This window comes from Artemia franciscana, chromosome 5 (genome assembly GCF_032884065.1).
Source record: "Artemia franciscana chromosome 5, ASM3288406v1, whole genome shotgun sequence".
Taxonomy (NCBI): Eukaryota; Metazoa; Arthropoda; class Branchiopoda; order Anostraca; family Artemiidae; genus Artemia; species Artemia franciscana.
The window spans coordinates 45,881,478-45,901,376 of record NC_088867.1 but is presented as its reverse complement, the minus strand read 5'-3'; the positions used below and the strand labels follow the sequence as shown (position 1 = coordinate 45,901,376).

Sequence of the window (19,899 nt, the reverse complement as noted above, 5' to 3'; positions counted from 1 at the left end):
GAGAGGAAAACCCGTTTCATATACGGAGTAATTTCTGTTCGTTTTAAGTTTTAATGTCGCTCCTTACTTTCAGTTAAAAAAAACTTTTTTTTTATTGTAATTTGTGAACGTTTTTGAATTAATGCATTTTTGATTTTGGCTCTCCGCACATAAATTATTAAAATGAAATTTGCATACTAATTCTTTTTTTGGCTAAATGGCTTTCTCTTAATTTTGATCAGACGATTTTGAGAAATAAGGGGCGTGGAAAGAGGCGTAGATGCCCGCCAATTTTTCGGTTACCTAAAAAGGTAACTAGAACTTTTAATTTTAACGAACGTTTTTATTAGTAAAAAATATACGTAACTTAAGAATTAACTTACGTAACACACTTTTATATTCTTATATTTTATTATGTATACGAGGGGGTTTGTACCCTCGTTAATACCTCGCTCTTTACACTAAATCGTAAGTTTTGTCCCAATTCTTTAAGAATGACCCCTGAATCAGAAAGGCCATAGAATAAGTAGTTGAAATTACTAAAAATACTTTTGCATAAAGAGCGATGTATTTATCTCCTTCTAAATACCTCGCTCTTTATGCTCAAGTATTTTTAGAACCCTTCATATGCTTAATAATCTCTGTTCGTTTTAAGTTTTAATGCTACTCCTTACTTTCAATTGAAAAAACTTTTTCATGTTTATTTTTTCATTGTTTTTTTATAGTAATGCTAGAAAATCCTGCGCCCTTTTCATTGAGTTTCTCTTCCCCATGACATATTCCTCCAAGGAAAGATCCTCCCCCATAGCCCCCTCCCCTCAACCCAACCCCTCAAAGCAAAAGAATCCCCCTGAAAACGTCTGTACATTTTCCAATAACCATTACTGTATGTAAACACTGGTCAAAGTTTGTAACTTGCAGCCCCTCCCCCAGGGACTCTGGGGGAGTATGTCATCCCCAAAGACATAGTTGTTATGGTTTTCGACTATGCGGAACAAAATGGCTATCTCAAAATTTTCATCCGTTAACGGGAAAAAAATGAGCGTGGGAGGGGGCCTAGGTGCCCTCCAGTTTTTTTGGTCACTTAAAAAGGGAAGTAGAACTTTCATTTCCATTAAAATGAGCCCTCTTGCGACATTCTAGGACCACTTGGTCGATACGATGACCCTTGAAAAAAAAACAAAAAAAACAAACAAATGAACACGCACCCGTGATCTGTCTTCTGGCAAAAAATACGAAATTCTACATTCTTGTAGATAGGAGCTTGAAATTTTTGCTATAGGATTCTCTGATACACTGAATGCGATGATGTGATTTTCGTTAAGATTCTGTGACTTCTAAGGGTGTTTCCCCCTAATTTCCAAAAAAGGGAAATTTTCCCAGGCTCGTAACTTTTGATGACAAAGACTAAATGTGATGAAACTTATATATGTAAAATCAGCATGAAAATCCTGTTCTTTTGTTGTATCTTTTAGCATCAAAATTCCGATTTTTATAGTTTCGTTTACTATTGAGCCGGGTCGCTCCTTACTACAGTTCGTTACCACGAACTGTTTGATAATTAGCTTAGGCTCAGTGAGATAAACTACTATACAGGTATATTTTAATTAAACATTTAAAATACGGAATTGGTTTGATAAAGTATTTAACATAATGCGTTCTGGATGGCTTGCTTTTTATAATTCTCTGTTTCAGTTTTCATAATTTTATTACTGAAGTATTATATTTTCATCATATTTTAGTATATTTCATTAGGATTAACCTAACTTCACTTCTTTGGTGTAGTCGCTTTAACCCGTAAGTACCTAAATATAATCGGCTAAATTGATCAGTCACATGAGCTCAAAATCAGAAAGCTCAGGCGATAAAGTAGGCTGCTGGAGAGAAAAATAAAATTCAAAAATGGAGACAAAAAAGACAAGACTATACAAAATTACGACTTCTTGATGTTTGTGTATACAATGTCGGTTTGTTATACTTTTTAAATTTATTTTTACTTTTATTTGACGTAGTTCTCGATTAGTTCCAAGGTCTTTTTTGAAACTTCGAAATTTCGTATTATCGGATTATGAAAATTGTGAAACTGGAACCGGGAAAGTTACTATTTCTGAATAATTTTGGTCTGGCACATTTTTCTCACCAGACAATCTCTCTGAATACCCACTTACTCCGTTACAGCTACCGCCGATATTTCTATGGAGAACTCAAAATTGCTCGGTAAAGGAAAAAGAGAAAAAACGTTATTTCATTATTTGCATGAAAACAATTTGGATAGATAGTTTACCAAGATGTAAAAATCGCAAACAAGACTTCAGTTGACTGTAATTCTTTTTCAAAAGTTTTCTTCTTTTTTTTAGAAATAATATTCGAAATCGTAATTTTTTTTCAGCTAAACTGTTTTTATGTACCATTTTATAATAAAATTAAATAAAAAAACAAGTTTTTGAAACTGCAAGTAAGGAGCGACATTAAAACTTAAAACGAACAGAAATTTCTCCGTATATGAAAGGGGTTGTCCCCTCCGCAACGCCTCGCTCTTTACGCTAAAGTTTGACTATGTTACAACTCTACTTTTTAAAACATTAAAAATTTGGAGAACACTTAAAGCGGAGAGATCAGGATGAAACTTGGTGGGAAGAAAAAAAAATCCGCTCTGGATCCGGCGACATTTGGGGGAGTTGGGGGGACCTAAAATTTTGGAAAACGCTTAGAGTGGAGGGATCGGGATGAAACTTGGTGGGAAAAATCAGCAGAAGTCCTAGATACGTGATTGACATATCCGGAACGGATCCGCTATATTTGGGAGAGTTTGGGGGGGAGGGTTAATTTTGAAAAATTAGAAAAAAGGTATTTTTAACTTACGACGGAGATATCGGATATTCTTGAAACTTCATATTTAGAAGGAGTGCTCGTATCTTAATGAAATTTCATATTTAGAAGAACCTCGTAACTAAGACCTCTCATTTTAAATCCCGACCGGATCTAGCGTCATTGGGGGGGGGACCGGAAATCTTGGAAAACACTTAAAGCGGAGAGATTAGGATGAAACTTGGTGGGAGGAATAAAAACATGTCCAAGATAAATTACTGACATAACCGGACTGGATCCGCCCTCTTTGGTGGGGTTTGCGGGGAGGGAGTATTTCGGAAAAATTAGAAAAAATGAGGTATTTGTAACTTACGAACGGGTGATCAGATCTTAATGAAATTTGATATTTCGAATGATGGTGTGCTTTAAAGCTCTTATTTTAAATCCCGACCAGATCCGGTGCCATTGGGGGGAGTTGGAAGAGGAAACCGGAATTCTTGGAAAACGTGAAAATTGAGGTATTTTTCATTTGAAGATCACCCATTCTTAGGAATGGGTGATCGTATCTTAATGAGACTTTATTTATAGAAGGATCTTATGTCTCAGATGCTCCGTTCTCAATTCGAACCGGATCAGGGGACATATGGGGCTGGAGGGGGGAAACAAATCTTGGAAGACGTTTAGAGTGGAGAGATCGGGATGAAACTTGATGGGAAGAATAAGCACAAGTTATAGATACGTGATTGACATAATTGGAACGGGTCTGTTCACTTTGGAGGAGCTGGGGGGGGGGGGTTGTTGAGTGGGAAAAATTAAAAAAATTGAGGAATTTTTAACTTTAGAACGGGTGACCAGATCGTAATGAAATTTGATATTTAGAAGAAACTCATGTCTCATAGCTCTTTATTTCAAATACCGACCAGATCTGTTGACATTGGAGGGAGTTGGAGGGGGTAACCGGAAATTTTGGAAAACGCTTAGAGTAGAGAAATCGGGATGAAACTTGGTGGGTAGAATAAGCAAATGTCGTCGATATGTGATTGAAGTATCCGTACTGGATCCACTCTCTTTGGGGGAGTTAGGGGATGGGCTTCATCGCTTTGGCGAGTTCGGTGCTTCTGAACGTGCTAGGACGATGGAAATTGGTAGGCTTGTCCGGGAGCTGCACAAATGACTTGATAAAGTCGTTTTCCCCGATTAGACCATTTGGGGGGCTGAAGGGACAGAAAAGGAGAAAAAATGAGGTATTTATAACTTACGAGTGAGTGATCGGATCTTAATTAGTTTTGATATTTAGAAGGACCTCGTGACTCGGAGCTCTTATTTTAAATCCCGACCGGCATTAAGCCTCCGATTTTCCTTTTAAATCAATCTGTTGATTCTTAGAATTTTGCTAGAGCTCATACCATGAGCTCTTGGCTCGTCCGGCCTCGTCACAAGTGTCATATGAGCTGTTAGCTCTTGTTATGTTTTTCCCTTTCAAATTAATTCTGCAATTAACTGTTTCACTTAGAATTGCTTTAAAATAAATCAAAATTGATTTAAAATGACATTTAAATTAATCTGAAATACGATTCATTTTAGGATATATGAGAGCTTACAGGCAAGAGAGAAAGCGTCTTCTTCGGGAATTGATTGAGAACCGAAGTAGAAACTGAAACTGGGAAAAAAAAAATCAGAAAAGGCAAAAACCCAGAAATCCTTGTCCTCCTTGCAAAAAAATAACCTTCCGTAGCACTTTTATGGGCAACTTCAAATTGAATAAATGAAAAAAAGAAGAAATATCATCTCATTTATTTGCATTAAAAGTCAACTTGGATATATAGTTGCCAAGATGTAAAAATTGAAAATCAAGTTTCAGTTGACTGCATCAATAGACTGCAAATTCTGTCAACAAGTGACAGAATAGATAGAAATATATAATTTGGACTAAAGGTTTGCACGTTAGGGGGGGGGGATAAAGTATTTGGACAGTGTGAAGTTAGAAAACAATTCTTACTTCATAATATGCAGAATAGTTGTGCCTTACACATTTTGCATGCAGACCCACTATACTTTACAACCCCCCTAATATAGTCTAAATTTGTTTCTAAAGTATTAGGTTTTCATCAGATTTGTGACATTTTATTAGGATTAGTCAGAGAGACAGGTTCTACTTAGATAAAGAACTTTAGACACTATAACAGAAGTAACATTGGCACTATGACAGAAGAGCCAATTTTTTTTTGACGCAAGACCCAGAACTGTAGGGGAGAGGTGGGTACAGTGGCGCACTTTCAGGTCAAAGCATCGTAACTTTGGCAAATATTAACATTTTTGGACGATTTTTAAACTGTTGTGCAGGCAGTTTATTATTCTACACTGGTGATTTATTTCACACTTCTTCTTTGAACCAGTTTTTGATGGAGTCATGTTTTCTGACAGCCACTTTTTGCGCCATTGTTGCCGACTAGGCGGGAACTATGGCGCACCCCATCTGGAACAGTGGCGCAATCAAACTGCTAAGATGAATACTTCGTTTAATGAGTAAGGAAGTACAAAATAATGAACTGAAAATACCTAAAAGATGAATATTTCGTATAATGAGTAAGGAAATAAAAAATAATGAACTGAAAATAAAAGAAGAAGGCCCACTAGTTAATATTGTAAGCAGTCAGGTCAATGGGGAAGACCAGTTGCTCCGCCTGTCTTTCTGTGCCACCAGAAATATTCGGAGCAGGTAGCTTCATTTCGACACTCGACTTGCTGAAAGTGTAATTTTCACTGGTCAGTGGTTTTTTACACTGGTCACTGGTTTTCAGTGGTTAATTTACAAAGAGATATAAAAAATGAAGTTACATTGTATTGTTGAAAATTTTGCCCTGATTTTGCATGCCGGGATAAGTTCAAGTTGAATCATGCCGAATTCCTGCCACATATCGTTGTTGATTATCGACATTACCTATACGCAAACGAAGAATTATAAAAAATGAAGACTTATTGTAGTGTTTTTATGTATCTTTTTAAACTACAGCATACACAGTCTAATTTTCTCCCGTCAAGCCTCCTGATTCCTCTCCCCCTCCCCCCCAAATATTGTCCAGTAAAGTAGTCACAGAAAATGTTCCTTAATCAAAGGTAATGACAAGCTTGTATCCCCTTATTTATGTACAACCAAAAATCTTTGTGTAACTATGTATTTCAAAATAACGGCTATAGAATGATAATTTTATGCGTAGCTATCCCAGGTGTTCATTTTAGCTATGAGATAAGTGATATCGCTGATGTTTCGATAGTTTTAAACGCGATAAAGAAGGGTGATGATAAACTGTTTGAAGTTTCATAACAGAATAATTTTGTCAAATTAGGTGCATATAAAAGCTTTATTTAAGTGAGAAGTTTTTGAAATTTATTTCGGGAAAGGATCTCACAGTAGGATATGTAATATGGCCATTGTGAAATGGGTTTAAAAATAAATATGTACATAAAAACAAAATAGACTAAAGGGGTTAGGTCAATAAAAAAGTATATGCAGATGCGTCAAACCAATAATCACGACCGGCTATAGTGTATGACTAAAATAGATTAAACCTAAAAACCGCCAGGGTCTGATCCAGGATTTTCTTTGGGGGAGGGGGTGCATAATAGGATGCTTCGATAAACTTACGAACAAAAAAATACCTGCAATTTAAAGGGAACCTCGACAATTATGTATCGTAAATAGGCGGTGGAAATAGTCGTAAACTTATTCTAAAATCTGGTGAGGGTTAAAGTTCTAATAAATCTGTTGAAATCAAGACCGTTCAGCCATAAAAAAAGAAAAATTGTTTACCATCTGTAAAAAAGTATAATATTTAATATTTTCTGCATAATTGTTTGCCTTTGCACTTCTGACCGCTATAGCGAGTGAGTTAAGCTTTTTATTTGCTTTGTAACTATGGTAGTAATGAAGAGTAGAAAATCAGGATTAAGATATAACTTGTATATTCATAAAATATACATTAAACATTATATACTAGTTCTTTTGGGGATGGAACAAGAAAAAATGAACGAAGAGATAGAAATGCATATAAGAAATTTAAAACGAGGGTTTGAAGTATAGACAATAAAGGGTAAAATTCTAGTTAATTGACTTCTTCCTATCTCAGAAAGGGTTTAGGTTAGGAAAATGAGACTTTCAGAGATGGGTCTATAGGCTAAAGTGTGTCCTGGGAAGGTATTATAAAGTACCCATCTCCACTCCTTCTCCTTCTAGAGGGCCCTAAAATTTGCCTACATGACAGGTCTATACCTATTGAAATTTTGACAAAACAACATTTTACCTTAATTTTCAGTTACTAGTTGCTTTTTCTCTGCCTTTAGTTCTGAAAATGCAGTTCCTGTTATTTGAGTAGAATTTTGAGCCAAATCAATGTTTTTTTTTCAAAATTTAGGAAATGTATTTGCATATCTTTCAAACCTTATAAAATGGAATTGAGCAAAGTTATGAAGCTGAAAACAATTTTGTTGTACTCCAATTAAGCAGAAGATCTATTTTGCAAGGTTTCACTTTTATAACACACAAATTTTAAAGGTCATCAAAGGTCAGGGCCCTCTAGAGGGAGAAGGAGTGGAGGTAGTTGCTTCAAAATACTTTCCCGGGACACACTTTAGTCTCTAGATTCATCCCTGAAAGTTTCATTTTCCTAACCTAAACCCTTTCTGAAATAGCAAGAAGTCAATTAACTAGAATTTTACCCAATAAAGCATTAACGCAAAGCATTAAAGCATAAAGCATTAATGTTTCTTTTTAAAAATAGTTTTTAAAAAACAAAGCCTATTTCTGTATTTCCACAACCGCCATATCAATTTATTTACACGGTCAATGTCTACCTCAATATTAGGTGAATGTTTATAATAGCTAGTCCTATCAGTATAGAGTCCTCTCGGTTTAGAGCTCTTCATTAGTATTTCTTCTTCTATTCATCCTAAAATATTCGAATAAAGACCAAAATAGTCGAAAAATACTAATTCTAATAAAGACGCATGTAGGTATGTTCTTTAAACTAAGTCATATGAGTCAAATTGCTCCTGAAAAAAAAAACAAATAATTATGTGTTTGTTATTTTTGTATTTGATAGGTATAGACTGGTGATTTAAATTCTCAGGGTTTCAAGCTGTGGTAGGTTTCTAATGCATTGTTTTCATCTTTCGATTTTCATATATTCAATTCAAATTTTAAATCTCGGTGTGTCTGTTGAGCACAAAAATAAAAATTTGATTCAGCTTTAGCATTAAGTAAGATAATTGTACTGTAAAAATTTTGATTTGTAAACAACTAATCGTGGAAATATGATTGGATAGCATGTATCAAAATAAGTGTAAAAATCCTCAGTGGTATGTATAGCAGTTTAGACAATTCTATGGACAAATGTATGCAATCCCTATACAAAAATATAATTATATTTTGTGACTGGTTTGTATTTAGGTGAAGCAATATTGTAGCTGCATTTTGTTTCCGTGGTCAAGTTGTCAAGTAGTGTGGTCAAGTTTGTCAAAGTGGTCAGGTGTGGTCAAGTCATTAAGTTGTGTGAATTTCCAGTTTTTATCAACATTTTATTTGTAAATGTTTGAAAAAAAATTGATGTCATTCCATTGATTCAAACTGAGAATTCAGAGGCCCATCTATACCAGCTAGATAAAAAAAATAAACATGTAATTATTTGCGTTCTTTTATAAACAATTTTTCGAAAATCTGTTCTTCGTAAATGATTACTCCGACCTTTGAAAGAGTATTTCGACTCATATACTTAGTTTTAGATATATACTTATACGAACCTTTATTAAAGTCCTGAAGAATTTGGCCTTTATTTTAATGTTTTAGGATGAACAGAGGAGGTGATATGTCATATATTGCAGAGCTTTAATTAGATGAAAACAGGCAGTAAAGTGGTCACCATTTGCTCACCAAGATCCAAAACCTAAATTAATAATTTTCGCACTTCTCGTAGATTTACTTTCTATTATAGGCTACAAATCCCCTAAAAACAACAATGTTGTAAAAACCACCGTGTTTTGCAAAAAAAGTAAACCCACAAAACCAGAACAGACATCCAATAAAAGGTAATGTTATCTATTTATTCGCCATAGCAAGAATCAAAACAAATTTTTGACAGTAAAAAGAAGTCAATATTTTGCTTTTCAACCCCGTTGTGACAGCACAATCCTGAAATATCATTTTGACAGCATAAAGAAGTTAAGATTTTAAATTTCCCCTTCTTATTATAACGAAATAAAGATTTTTGCCTCCCAGTTGGCTATTATGGTAATACGGACATATTCCCTTGATTAACCTAAATTTAATTAGTTTTTGGCGGTATGCGTCATTAGTAAAATCTAACAGAGACCGCACAAAATATCTGGAACCTTGCTACAAACTTGTTTGCAAAACAAAACAGTCTTAATAATCAAAAACTTATTAAAAACACGACTATGAAAACCAATTACAAAAAAAATTATTTTCATGTTAACCCAAACCAGAGCAAGCGGTCCCAACCACAAATCCACCATTACGTCAGGGGGGAGTACGCTCCCCAAGTGCCCCCTGGACCCACCACTGAACCACCGTGCGATAACATCCTTCCGACTCCTAAGGCTTGTAGGTTAAATTGCTGGAATTAAGTTTTCTCTCCTTCCCGAATCATCGATATTTTTTTTACTGTCTTTAATTTCTCAAATTTCAGATACTATTCACCTATTTTTGTACGTTTTTTGGAAATAGTTTATAATTATGCCTTTTATTTTTTGTTCTGCCATTCAAAAATTCCAACATATTCTTTTAACCTGTCATATCAGGGTTAATATAGATCATGTAGATCTACTAGATGCACACTATATAAATGAACTAGGTCAAATTTTGGAAAAAAATGTAACAAAAAACAATTGCCCCGGCCGCAGAAATTTTAAGGGGACAAAATTTCAATTATCATTTTGTAATTTTTGAGTTTCATTTTTTTTAAATGGAGAGCGCAGTTGGCAGTAATTATAAGCAAATTGAATCCATAATTTTCATTTTATCCCGTATTTCCGTCATTCCTTGAAAATAAATGTAAGTAAGCCTAATTTCAGCTATTTCAAATTGGATTTTAAGCAAAGAGTAATTAGACCGAATTAATGAATTAGAAACAGTCAAATGGGATGAGATGGCTAATAATTTTGCAGAGGCTAAAGTAAAAAGAGTCAGATTTAAATAAATGAAAAATTTTATTAATAAATGATTTCTTTTTTAATTTTGCCTGAAAACTTTCGGGAGAGAGGGGGAGGGTGCTAGTCAGGATTTCTCCCTGGGCGCAAGAGATGTCATAACCGCCACTGCATCTTGACCCCCAAAATGATGGGCTCTTTAGAATAAATGCTGTCGTACGCTTTGATCATTATTCGTTTTGTTTTCTTTTTTTTTCTTATTTCAGGTGAGAATACTTTACGTTCGAGGATTGCAGCTGCATACAACGGAAGGAAATATCCGCCGATTTTTTGAAAGCTTTTCAACTGGAATAGAGAAAGTCAAGAAAACGAAAGATTTCTGCTTCGTTCATTTCGAAACTCGGGCTCAAGCCGAATCAGCCTATAATTACATAAAATGTAAGTCTATATCTTTTCAAATATTTTTGGTGTTTTCTGTGTTCCATGCACATATTGGGAAGGGTGTTGGGGAAGAACACTGAATTTTCAGCCTATGGGATCAATTATGTCAATTATGTTGGATCAGTCAATTATTCAGGGTCAGTCAAAATACTTTCTATGCCGTCATAGTTGCATACAGACCCAGAGGGGGGGGGGGGGTATAATTGCAAACTTTACTGTCAAATTACATATTTGTATTAGTCAGTTAGACCAGACACCTGGTTTCACGTTGGGAAGTCAGTGGATTTTCTTGGAAGAGAATTCGGGTGAACTCATGTGTCCTGTTTTTTGTTTATGAATATAAACAGTATTATACATGCCTACAGTAATTCTGTTGTATCTCGTAAGCAGTTTTTATCGAGGGGTTGCCAACTTTCAAAAATCACATGCACCAGTTGGCTATCACAACCTGTTCGCCACTTGTTCCCCATTGCAAAAACAAGAATCTAGAACAAGTCCTGGAGTTCAAGTACCTGGGTAGCTAGATTGACTGTGATGGGATTTCGACCGAGATTAAACCGATTGGACGAGCTACAGGTTCCTTCAATAGATTGAAGCCTATTTGGAGAAGTAACAAATATTCAATGCGATTGAAGCTTCGGCTCTTCAACAGCAATGTAATCTCAATTCTCTTTTACACATGTGAATGTTTGAAAATAAACTCCCAGCTTGAAAAAAGGATTCTTGCATTTGAAAATATGGGTCTCAGAAGAATCTTGAATACAAGCTGGCAACAGAAAATTACAAATACAGAAATACACAGAAAAATAGGTTAACCTCAAGTTATTGAGTTACTGAAAAGAAGGTGGTGGACATACCTAGGACACGTTCTTCGTATGGAACAGAGTCGCCTTCCTCGAAAAACCTGTGAATGGAAGCCAGAAGGTAGAAGAAAGCGAGGCCGCCCCACAAATACATTGAGATGAACATATGACCGAAATCATAGGACGGCTGGTACCTCACTACTACCTGAATGGGAAGACGTTATCGTTGCAGCATCAATGCGGGATGAATGGAGAGTCTTTGTCGACGCCCTAAGCGCCACCGATGGCTCTGGAGGAACTAAGGTCCAAGGTAAGGTAAGTTGGCGCATTTCAAACTTGGCAAAACTATGCCAAGGGTTATGGGATTGTGCCACATATGTTGGAACTATACCATATGTGTAGTAACTGCTATGCATTTCGGAACTATGCGGCAAACATGAGCCATCGAGGTGTACATCAGGTGGCAAGAAGTGAACGACCCCTCGGTTCTGATGAGCTCGACCATGTCCAACTTTCAAAAGTCGATTTTTATGGTGACAAATCACAGTGAAGGTCCATTACAGACAAGACCATGTTCAGAGCAAACTGAGGTGTGGAAGTGGCAGTTGCCCCCCTTCTCCATAACAAATTACCCCCTTGATCCTATGGCATCCGCAAAGTTAGTAAGACGTTTTCCTTCCATTATTTTAATACTTTACTACTCACATAATTCTAATTTATTATAGTGAGAAAGAACTTCTATTTTTTTTTTACTTTTTGAAGACAGTCAACCAAGCTGCTACAAAACTTGCTATAAAAGTCGAAAAACTTGTTTGAATTCAAAAAGGTGAAATTCTTGGATGACCAGAACCTTATGGTATGGATCTCGTGTAAAACAATAGTAGCTTTATTGATGTCGCAGGAATCCTCAACAAGTGGGAAGGAGAAAACTGCACAGGCCTTCGCTTTTTATTGCACTTGGTATTAACCAAGTGACATATAGCAACCGCAAATTCTGTCGGTCTGTCGGTCCCGGTTTTGCTACTTTAGGTACTTCCAGGTAAGCTAGAACGACGAAATTTGGCAGGCGTATCAGGGACCGGATCAGATTAAATTAGAAATAGTCCTTTTCCCGATTTGACCATCTGGGGGAGTTGGGGGCCCGTTAATTCGGAAAAAATAGAAAAAATGAAGCATTTTTAACTTACGAACGGTTGATCAGATTTTAATGAAATTTAATGTTTCAAAGGATATCTTGTCTCAGAGCTGTAATTTTAAACCCCGACCGGCTTTGGTGACATTGGGGGGGGGTTGTGAGGGGGAAACCTAAAATCTTGGAAAACAATTAGAGGAGGGATCGGGATGAAAATTGGAGGGAAAAATAAGCACAAGTTCTAGATACATGATTGACATAAACGGAACGGATCCGCTCTCTTTGGGGTAGTTGGGGGGGGGGGGGTTAATTCTGAAAAATTAGAACAAATTAGGTATTTTTTACTTCCGAACGGGTGATCGAATCTCAATGAAATTTGATATTTAGAAGGATATCGTATCTCAAAGCTCTTATTTTAAATCCCAACCGGATCTGGTGACATTGGGGGGAGTTTGGGGTTGGGGAACCTAAAATCGTGGAAAACGCTTAGATTGGAGGGATCAGGATGGAACTTGGTGGAAAAAATAAGCAGAAGTCTTAGATACGTGATTTATATAATTGGAACGGATCCACTCTATTGGGGGGGGGGGTTAATTCTGAAAAATTAGAAAAAATGACTTATTTTAACTTACGAAGGAGTGATCGGCTCTTCATGAAACTTCATGATTAGAAGGACCTCGTAACTCAGATCTCTTATTTTAAATCTCGACCGGATCCAGCGTCATTGGGGGGCAGTTGGGGGGGGGACCGGAAATCTTAGAAAATACTTAAAGCGGAGAGATCAGGATGAAACTGGATGGGAAGAATAAAAACCCGTCTAAGATACGTGACTGACATAACAGGACCGGATCTGCTCTCTTTGGTGGAGTTGTGGGGGGGGGAGGTAATTTGGAAAAATGAGGTATTTGTAACTTACGAAAGGGTGACCAGATCTTAATGAAATTTGATAATTAGAAGGCTCTTGCGCGTTAAAGATCTAATTTTAAATTCCGACCAGATCCTGTGACATTGGGGGGAGTTGGGGGGGGGGGAAACCGGAATTCTTGGAAAACTTGAAAATTGGGATATTTTTATCTTACGAATAGGTGATCGGATCTTAATGAAATTTGATATTTAGAAGGAATTCATGTCTCAGAGCTCTTTTTTCAAATCCTGACTAGATCTTTTGATATTGGGGGGAGTTGGAGGGGGAAATCTTGGAAAACACTTGGAGTGGAGGAATCGGGATGAAGTTTGGTGGATAGAATAAGCAAATGTCCTTGATACGGGATTGACGTAACCGTACCGTATTCGCTCTCTTTGGGGGAGTTGGGGGGAGACGTTCAGTGATTTGGCGAGTTTAGTGCTTCTGGACGTGCTAGGACGATGAAAATTGGTAGGCGTGTCAGGGAGCTGCACAAATTGACTTGATAAAGTCGTTTTCCTAGATTCGACCATCTGGGGGGCTAAAGGGCCTCTGATATTCCTTTTAAATCAATCTATTGATTCTTAGAATTTTGTTAGAGCTCATACCATATGAGCTCTTGGCGCTTAGCTCTTCTTGCCTCGTCACAAGTGCCATATGAGCTCTTAGCTCTAGTTTTGGTAGGTGTGCCTTTAGCGTGATTTGACAGTTGCACAGTATGCGTGACCCTCTATGAAATGATACTTTTGCTTAAAATTAAGTTATGTTAATCTCAGTGTTGTCAGATTAATGATGTTGTTATTATCAACATCCATTTATAAATGAATAATGATTATTTAATTAGCTAAGCTTTATGAGCTGTGTAAACAATTACAAATTTATAACTTACAACTTTTTACGAGTAACTCTATTATTTGTGCATCTCAATTAAATAATCAAGTTCAAGTCGTTAATTTATGGCTATTATTATTCTTAACTTCGATTAATAAGCTAACAAAAGTTGTTTCACTATTTGAGCTTCTTATAAACTGTGTCAGTGCCATCTAAACTAACCCATAAATAGTTAACGCAATTTTTATAAAAGAAACATTGAATTACGACGCAAGTTGTGATTTGTGAAACATTACAGCGTGATATAAAAATGTGTGCTCAGAAAAATATTCTTAAACCGATCTGACCATTTTACTTATTCTTTAGTGGTATTTTTGACATCCACTAATATACAAGGAAGTTTCATTTAGAACTTAGAACATCTTTTTTGGTAGTGTTTTTCTTTCTTAAAATGCCATGGACAATGAGACTGAAATTTGATTGTTTGAACTGGTTACGAGAAACAAACGCAACAATATCTTATAAATTGGGAAGAATTGGAAATACGAATTCAAGGTAAAAAGATCTTCAAATAGACTTATGTCGTTTTTGGCGGTAGAGGGCTCCCAATCTGAAAAAGAGGCATGGGTGGAAAACCCACAAAATTAAGCTAAAGCTATGGGGCATTTAACAGCTTATGAAAGTAGCTTTACTTTGAAGGTGTAGTTGTATTTGGAACTGGGCTGTGGAGTCGGTTATAATTTATAACCGACTCTTACTCTAACTCCGACACCAGATATTTTCAATATACCGATTTCAACTCCGACCCCGTTAAGCAAAAATTTACCAAAACTCCACAACTCCGACTCCACATCCCTGTTGTAAAGCTTCTTTTAAGTAGATTGTATAAGTTATAACTGACTCCGAATCCAACTCCGACTCTTGACATTTTCAATATACGGACTCTATGACTCAATACAGCAAGAATTTACTAAAAATCTGACTCCACAGCCCTGTTTTAAAGAATCATTTAACTAGATTTTATAAGTTATAACCGACCCCGAATCCAATTCTGACTCTGATTCCATTCAGAAAAAAATTACTAAAACTCTTGACTCCGTGACTCTGACTCCGCAGACGTGTTTTAAAGCGTCGTTTAACTAGATTTTGTAAGTTATAACCGAATACAACTTCTGGCGTTTTCAGTTCACTGACTCCCAACTCTGAACTCTGACTCTATTCAGCAAATGTTTGCTAAAATTCTGACTCAACGACTCCGACTCAACAGCACTGCTATAGAAATCAACATATAGTTTATGTTCAGTTTTATTTATTTAGTTTAGTTTTACTTATATAGATTAGCTATTTAGGTTAGTTTAGTTCAATTATTTTGTTTTACTTGTATGTTTTCATTATTTAACGTTGCAACATCTGGTAAAATGTGATGGCGTTCTGAAGATAATTTGAAATAACTTAAAGAAAATACCAAGAAAATCGTGGTTATCATGTATGAATAGACCTAAGATGGGCTCAGAGATCAAAAATATTTTTATTTTGATGTATTTGGTACTTTTTTCACTTACAGTAGTATATCGAGTAAGTTCAGAGGTGGCTTTAACGGGGGGGGGGGCAGAGACCTTGCCCTGGGTGCAGAAATTTTAAGGGTACAAAATCTTAAACAAATAATCCAACGTTTATAATCATTTTGTAATTTTTGAAATTATATTGTTGTTAAAATAAAGTAGAGGGTGTAGTTCGCAGTAAAAATAAGCAAATTGAATTCGAAATTTTCAATTTTCCCATATAAAGTAAGAATAGTCAGATTTAAACAAATGCAAAATTTTGTTAATAAATGAGTTTTTGTCAAAATTCGGCCTGAAAATTTTGGTAGACAGGGGGCGAGGGGCTAATAAAAACTTTCCCCTGGACACAAAAGAGGCCAGAACCGCCAGTGAGTAAATTAGTCTTATGTAATATTTTACCGTGCTCTTATCGTTGCTGCGAGTAACCCCAAATAGCTCTGCCCAATTCTCAGATTTACAATCTATGACGAATAGGCTGGAACCTCTTATGACTTATTTCTGCTATTAATAGCGGCTGATGCGAAGAATGTATCGAACCTTGTTTTAAGCATTATATTCAAACTATATATACTTCTAGTTTTCCTTCTTTTTCAATTTCATAAAGCATGCCTTTCAATTCATTTGGTTTCCTTGAAATATGCAATATAATTAATTAACTTATTCCGATAGACTAAATAAAAGAGACGATGATATTTCACTTAATTTCGTAACTTGCATCGTTCCAAGAGTCTATGAGAATTGCATTGTAGTTATCTAACAGTTCGTCGTCACGAACTGTAGTAAGAAGCGATACGACTCAATAGTAACCGAAACTCTAAGAAATGGAATTTTGATATCAGTAGATACATCAAAAGAATCGGATTTTAATGCTGAAATGTATAAGTTTCTTCACGTTTAGTCTTACTCATCAAAAGTTACGAGCCTGTGAAAATTAGCCTTATTTTCGAAAAAAGGGGGAAATCCCACCTAAAATTCATAGAATCTTAATGAAAATTACACCCTACTGTAGAGGTTTCAAGCTCCTATCTGCAAAAATGTGGAATTTTGTATTTTTTTGCCAGAAGAAAGATCACGTATGTGTGTTTATTACTTTTTTTCCAAGGGTGATCATATCGACCCAGTGGTTCTAGAATGTCGCGAGAGGGCTAAATCTGACGAAAATTAAAAGTCCTAGTCCCCTTTTTGAGTGACCCAAAAAACTGGAGGGCAACTAGGCCCCCTCCCACGCTCATTTTTATGGCACTTGGTATTAACCAAGTGACTTATAGCAATCGCAAATTCTGTCGGTCTGTCTGTCGGTCCCGGTTTTGCTACTTTAGGCACTTTCAGTTAAGCTAGGACGATGAAATTTGGCAGGCATATCAGGGACTGGACAAGTTAAATTAGGAATAGGCGTTTTCCCGATTTGACCATCCGGGGAGAGTGGGGGGCCCGTTAATTCGGAAAAAATAGAAAAAATGAAGTATTTTTAAATTACGAACAGTTGATCAGATCTTAATGAAATTTGATGTTTGGAAAGATATCGTGTCTTAGAGCTGTTATTTTAAATCCCGACCGGATCTGCTGACATTGGGGGGGGGAGTTGGGAGGGGGAACCTAAAATCTTGGAAAACACTTAGAGTGGAGGGATCGGGATGAAAATTGATGAGAAAAATAATCACAAGTCCTAGATACATGATTGACATAACCGGAACGGATCCGCTTTCTTTGGGGCAGTTGGGGGGGGGGGGGGTAACTCTGAAAAAGTTAGAAAAAATGAGGTATTTTTAACTTACGAACGGGTGATCGGATCTCAATTAAATTTGATATTTGGATGGATATCGTGTCTCAAAGCTCTTATTGTAATTCTCGACCGGATCTGGCGGCATTGGGGGGATTCTGGGGGGGGGGGGGACCTAAAATCATGAACAACGCTTAGATTGGAGGGATCAGGATGAAACTTGGTGGGAAAAGTAAGCAGAAGTCTTAGATACGTGATTTACATAATTGGAACGGATCCGTTCTATTGGGGGGGGGGGGGGGTAATTCTGAAAAATTAGAAAAAAATGATGTATTTTTAACTTACGAAGGAGTGATCGGATCTTCATGAAACTTCATATTTAGAAGGACCTTGTAACTCAGATCTCTTATTGTAAACCCCAACCGGATCCATGGTCAAGGGGGGGTAGTTGGGGGGAGACCGGAAATCTTAGAAAATACTTAAAGCAGAGAGATCAGGATGAAACTGGATGGGAAGAATTAAAACCTTCTTAAGATACGTGACTGACATAACCGGAACAGATCTGCTCTCTTTGGTGGAGTTGGGGGGGGGGGGGGTAATTTCGAAAATGAGGTATTTGTAACTTACGAAAGGGTGACCAGATCTTAATGAAATTTGATATTTAGAAGGATCTTGAGCTTTAAAGCTCTGATTTTAAATTCCGACCAGATCCTGTGACATTGTGGGAGGGGGGTTGGAGGGGTTGGAGGGGAAAACCGGAATTCTTGGAAAACGTGAAAATTGGGGTATTTTTATCTTACGAATGGGTGCTCGGATCTTAATGAAATTTGATATTTAGAAGGAATTTATGTCTCAGAGCTCTTATTTCAAATCCCGAATAGATCTTTTGACATCTGGTTCATAGAGGATAAATTCGTAGCTGTTCACAAACTTTTCAGGAAGGTTCTATATAAGAACTAATGTTTGGGGGGGCACCAGTCAAAGTTGGACTCAAGGCCTTATCCAGGGTAGAACGCGATAAAAATACACCTAAACAAGTTATCGGTAGATTAAAAATAATGTTATTAAAAATATCGGTAGATTAACAATAACGGTAGATTAAAAATTACTCTTTAATTGAGATGCACAAATACTAGAGTTACTCGTAAAAACTGTAAGTTGCAAATTTGTAATTGTTTATACAGCTCATGGTTCTTAGTTGATTAAATAATACTAAGCTTTTTATGAGAGGTTTTTTTGGGAGGTTGATAATAGCAATGCTGTTAATTTGACAATATTGATGTTATTTTTATTTACTACTATTACTCACAACTCAACGCAGCACCAAGCCCCCTAAGGCCAACACAGCTACTCACGCTCCTCCTCCATCCCAATCTATTCAAAGTCTCCCTCTTTATAGCATCCCAGGAAGTTCCCATTTCCTTTAAATCTTTCTTTATGACGTCCTCCCACCCCAGACGAGGACAACCTGCTTTTCGTTTAGCCTTAGACGGTTGGCCGAAAAAACAATCTGTCGTCCTTCATTCGCACAACGTGCCTTAGCCATCTCAACGTTTTTCATTTTAGCCCTAGAAAGTGGGATTGATACACTCTTTTCGTACAGCCAGTTTAGAAATTAAAATAGTTACTAATATTCTTATTATTATTATGGGCATAATCACAAAATGAATTGAGGCTCAGGCCACAAAGACCAATTGCCTCCACCCCTCCCCCCCAAAAAAAAGACTTTCTAAAAAAATAAGACTTTATTTAATGACAGTAAAAGTTCCATGTTTTTGGTGTGAACCCTCAGTTCTATAGCATGTCCTTGTAACTGTAGAAAGCTATCCGGATTAAACCTGTTTGAAACATGGTTTCAGAATTGCATGTACTACTGACAGTACAGCTTTACTAGGGACAGCAAGATGGCCTACATCAGCGGTTCTCAACCGTGTTCGGGCTATGTCCCACCAAGCATGTCTAAAATCCTGATGACCCCTCGCGATATTTAAATTTTGTTACCCAACATTTTACGCATATTCAACTGAAGATTTAAAAAGCCATTAACTTGGTATCGTTTTTTAAGTTGTCCTCTAGATGTCCTACTAGATATCCTCTAGATGCGTCTTGCGAATGAAAATTTGTCAAACAGTTCGTGGTAACGAACTGTAGTAAGGAGCGACCCGGCTCAATAGTAACCAAAACTCTAAAAAATTGAATTTTGATATCAATAGCTACATCAAAAGAATCGCATTTTAATGCTGATTTCAAATATATAAGTTTTATCAAGTTTAGTCCTACCCATAAAAAGTTACGAGCCTGAGAAAATTTGCTTTATTTAGGAAAATAGGGGAAAACACCCCCTAAAAGTCGTAGGATCTTAACGAAAATGACAGAATGAAAAGTTCTAGTGCCCTTTTTAAGTGACCGAAAAAATTGGAGGGTATCTAGGCCCCCTCCCACGCTCATTTTTTTCTCAAAGTCAACGGATCAAAATTTTGAGATAGCCATTTTGTTCAGCATAGTCGAAAACCATAATAACTATGTCTTTGGGTATGTCTTACTCCCCCACAGTTGCC

The 19,899-nt window shown here is 36.5% G+C and overlaps 1 protein-coding gene across 2 annotated transcripts in view; it reads left to right on the top strand.

Moving 5' to 3' along the window:
• The window catches only part of LOC136027487 (probable RNA-binding protein 46), a 73,702-nt gene that overhangs the window by 28,221 nt on the left and 25,582 nt on the right, over nucleotides 1-19,899 (top strand). For both annotated transcript variants that reach the window (XM_065704799.1, XM_065704798.1), the window contains exon 2: nucleotides 10,215-10,386. In XM_065704799.1, coding sequence (XP_065560871.1) covers nucleotides 10,215-10,386 — 172 coding nt within the window. The remainder of the gene's footprint in view (nucleotides 1-10,214; nucleotides 10,387-19,899) is intronic.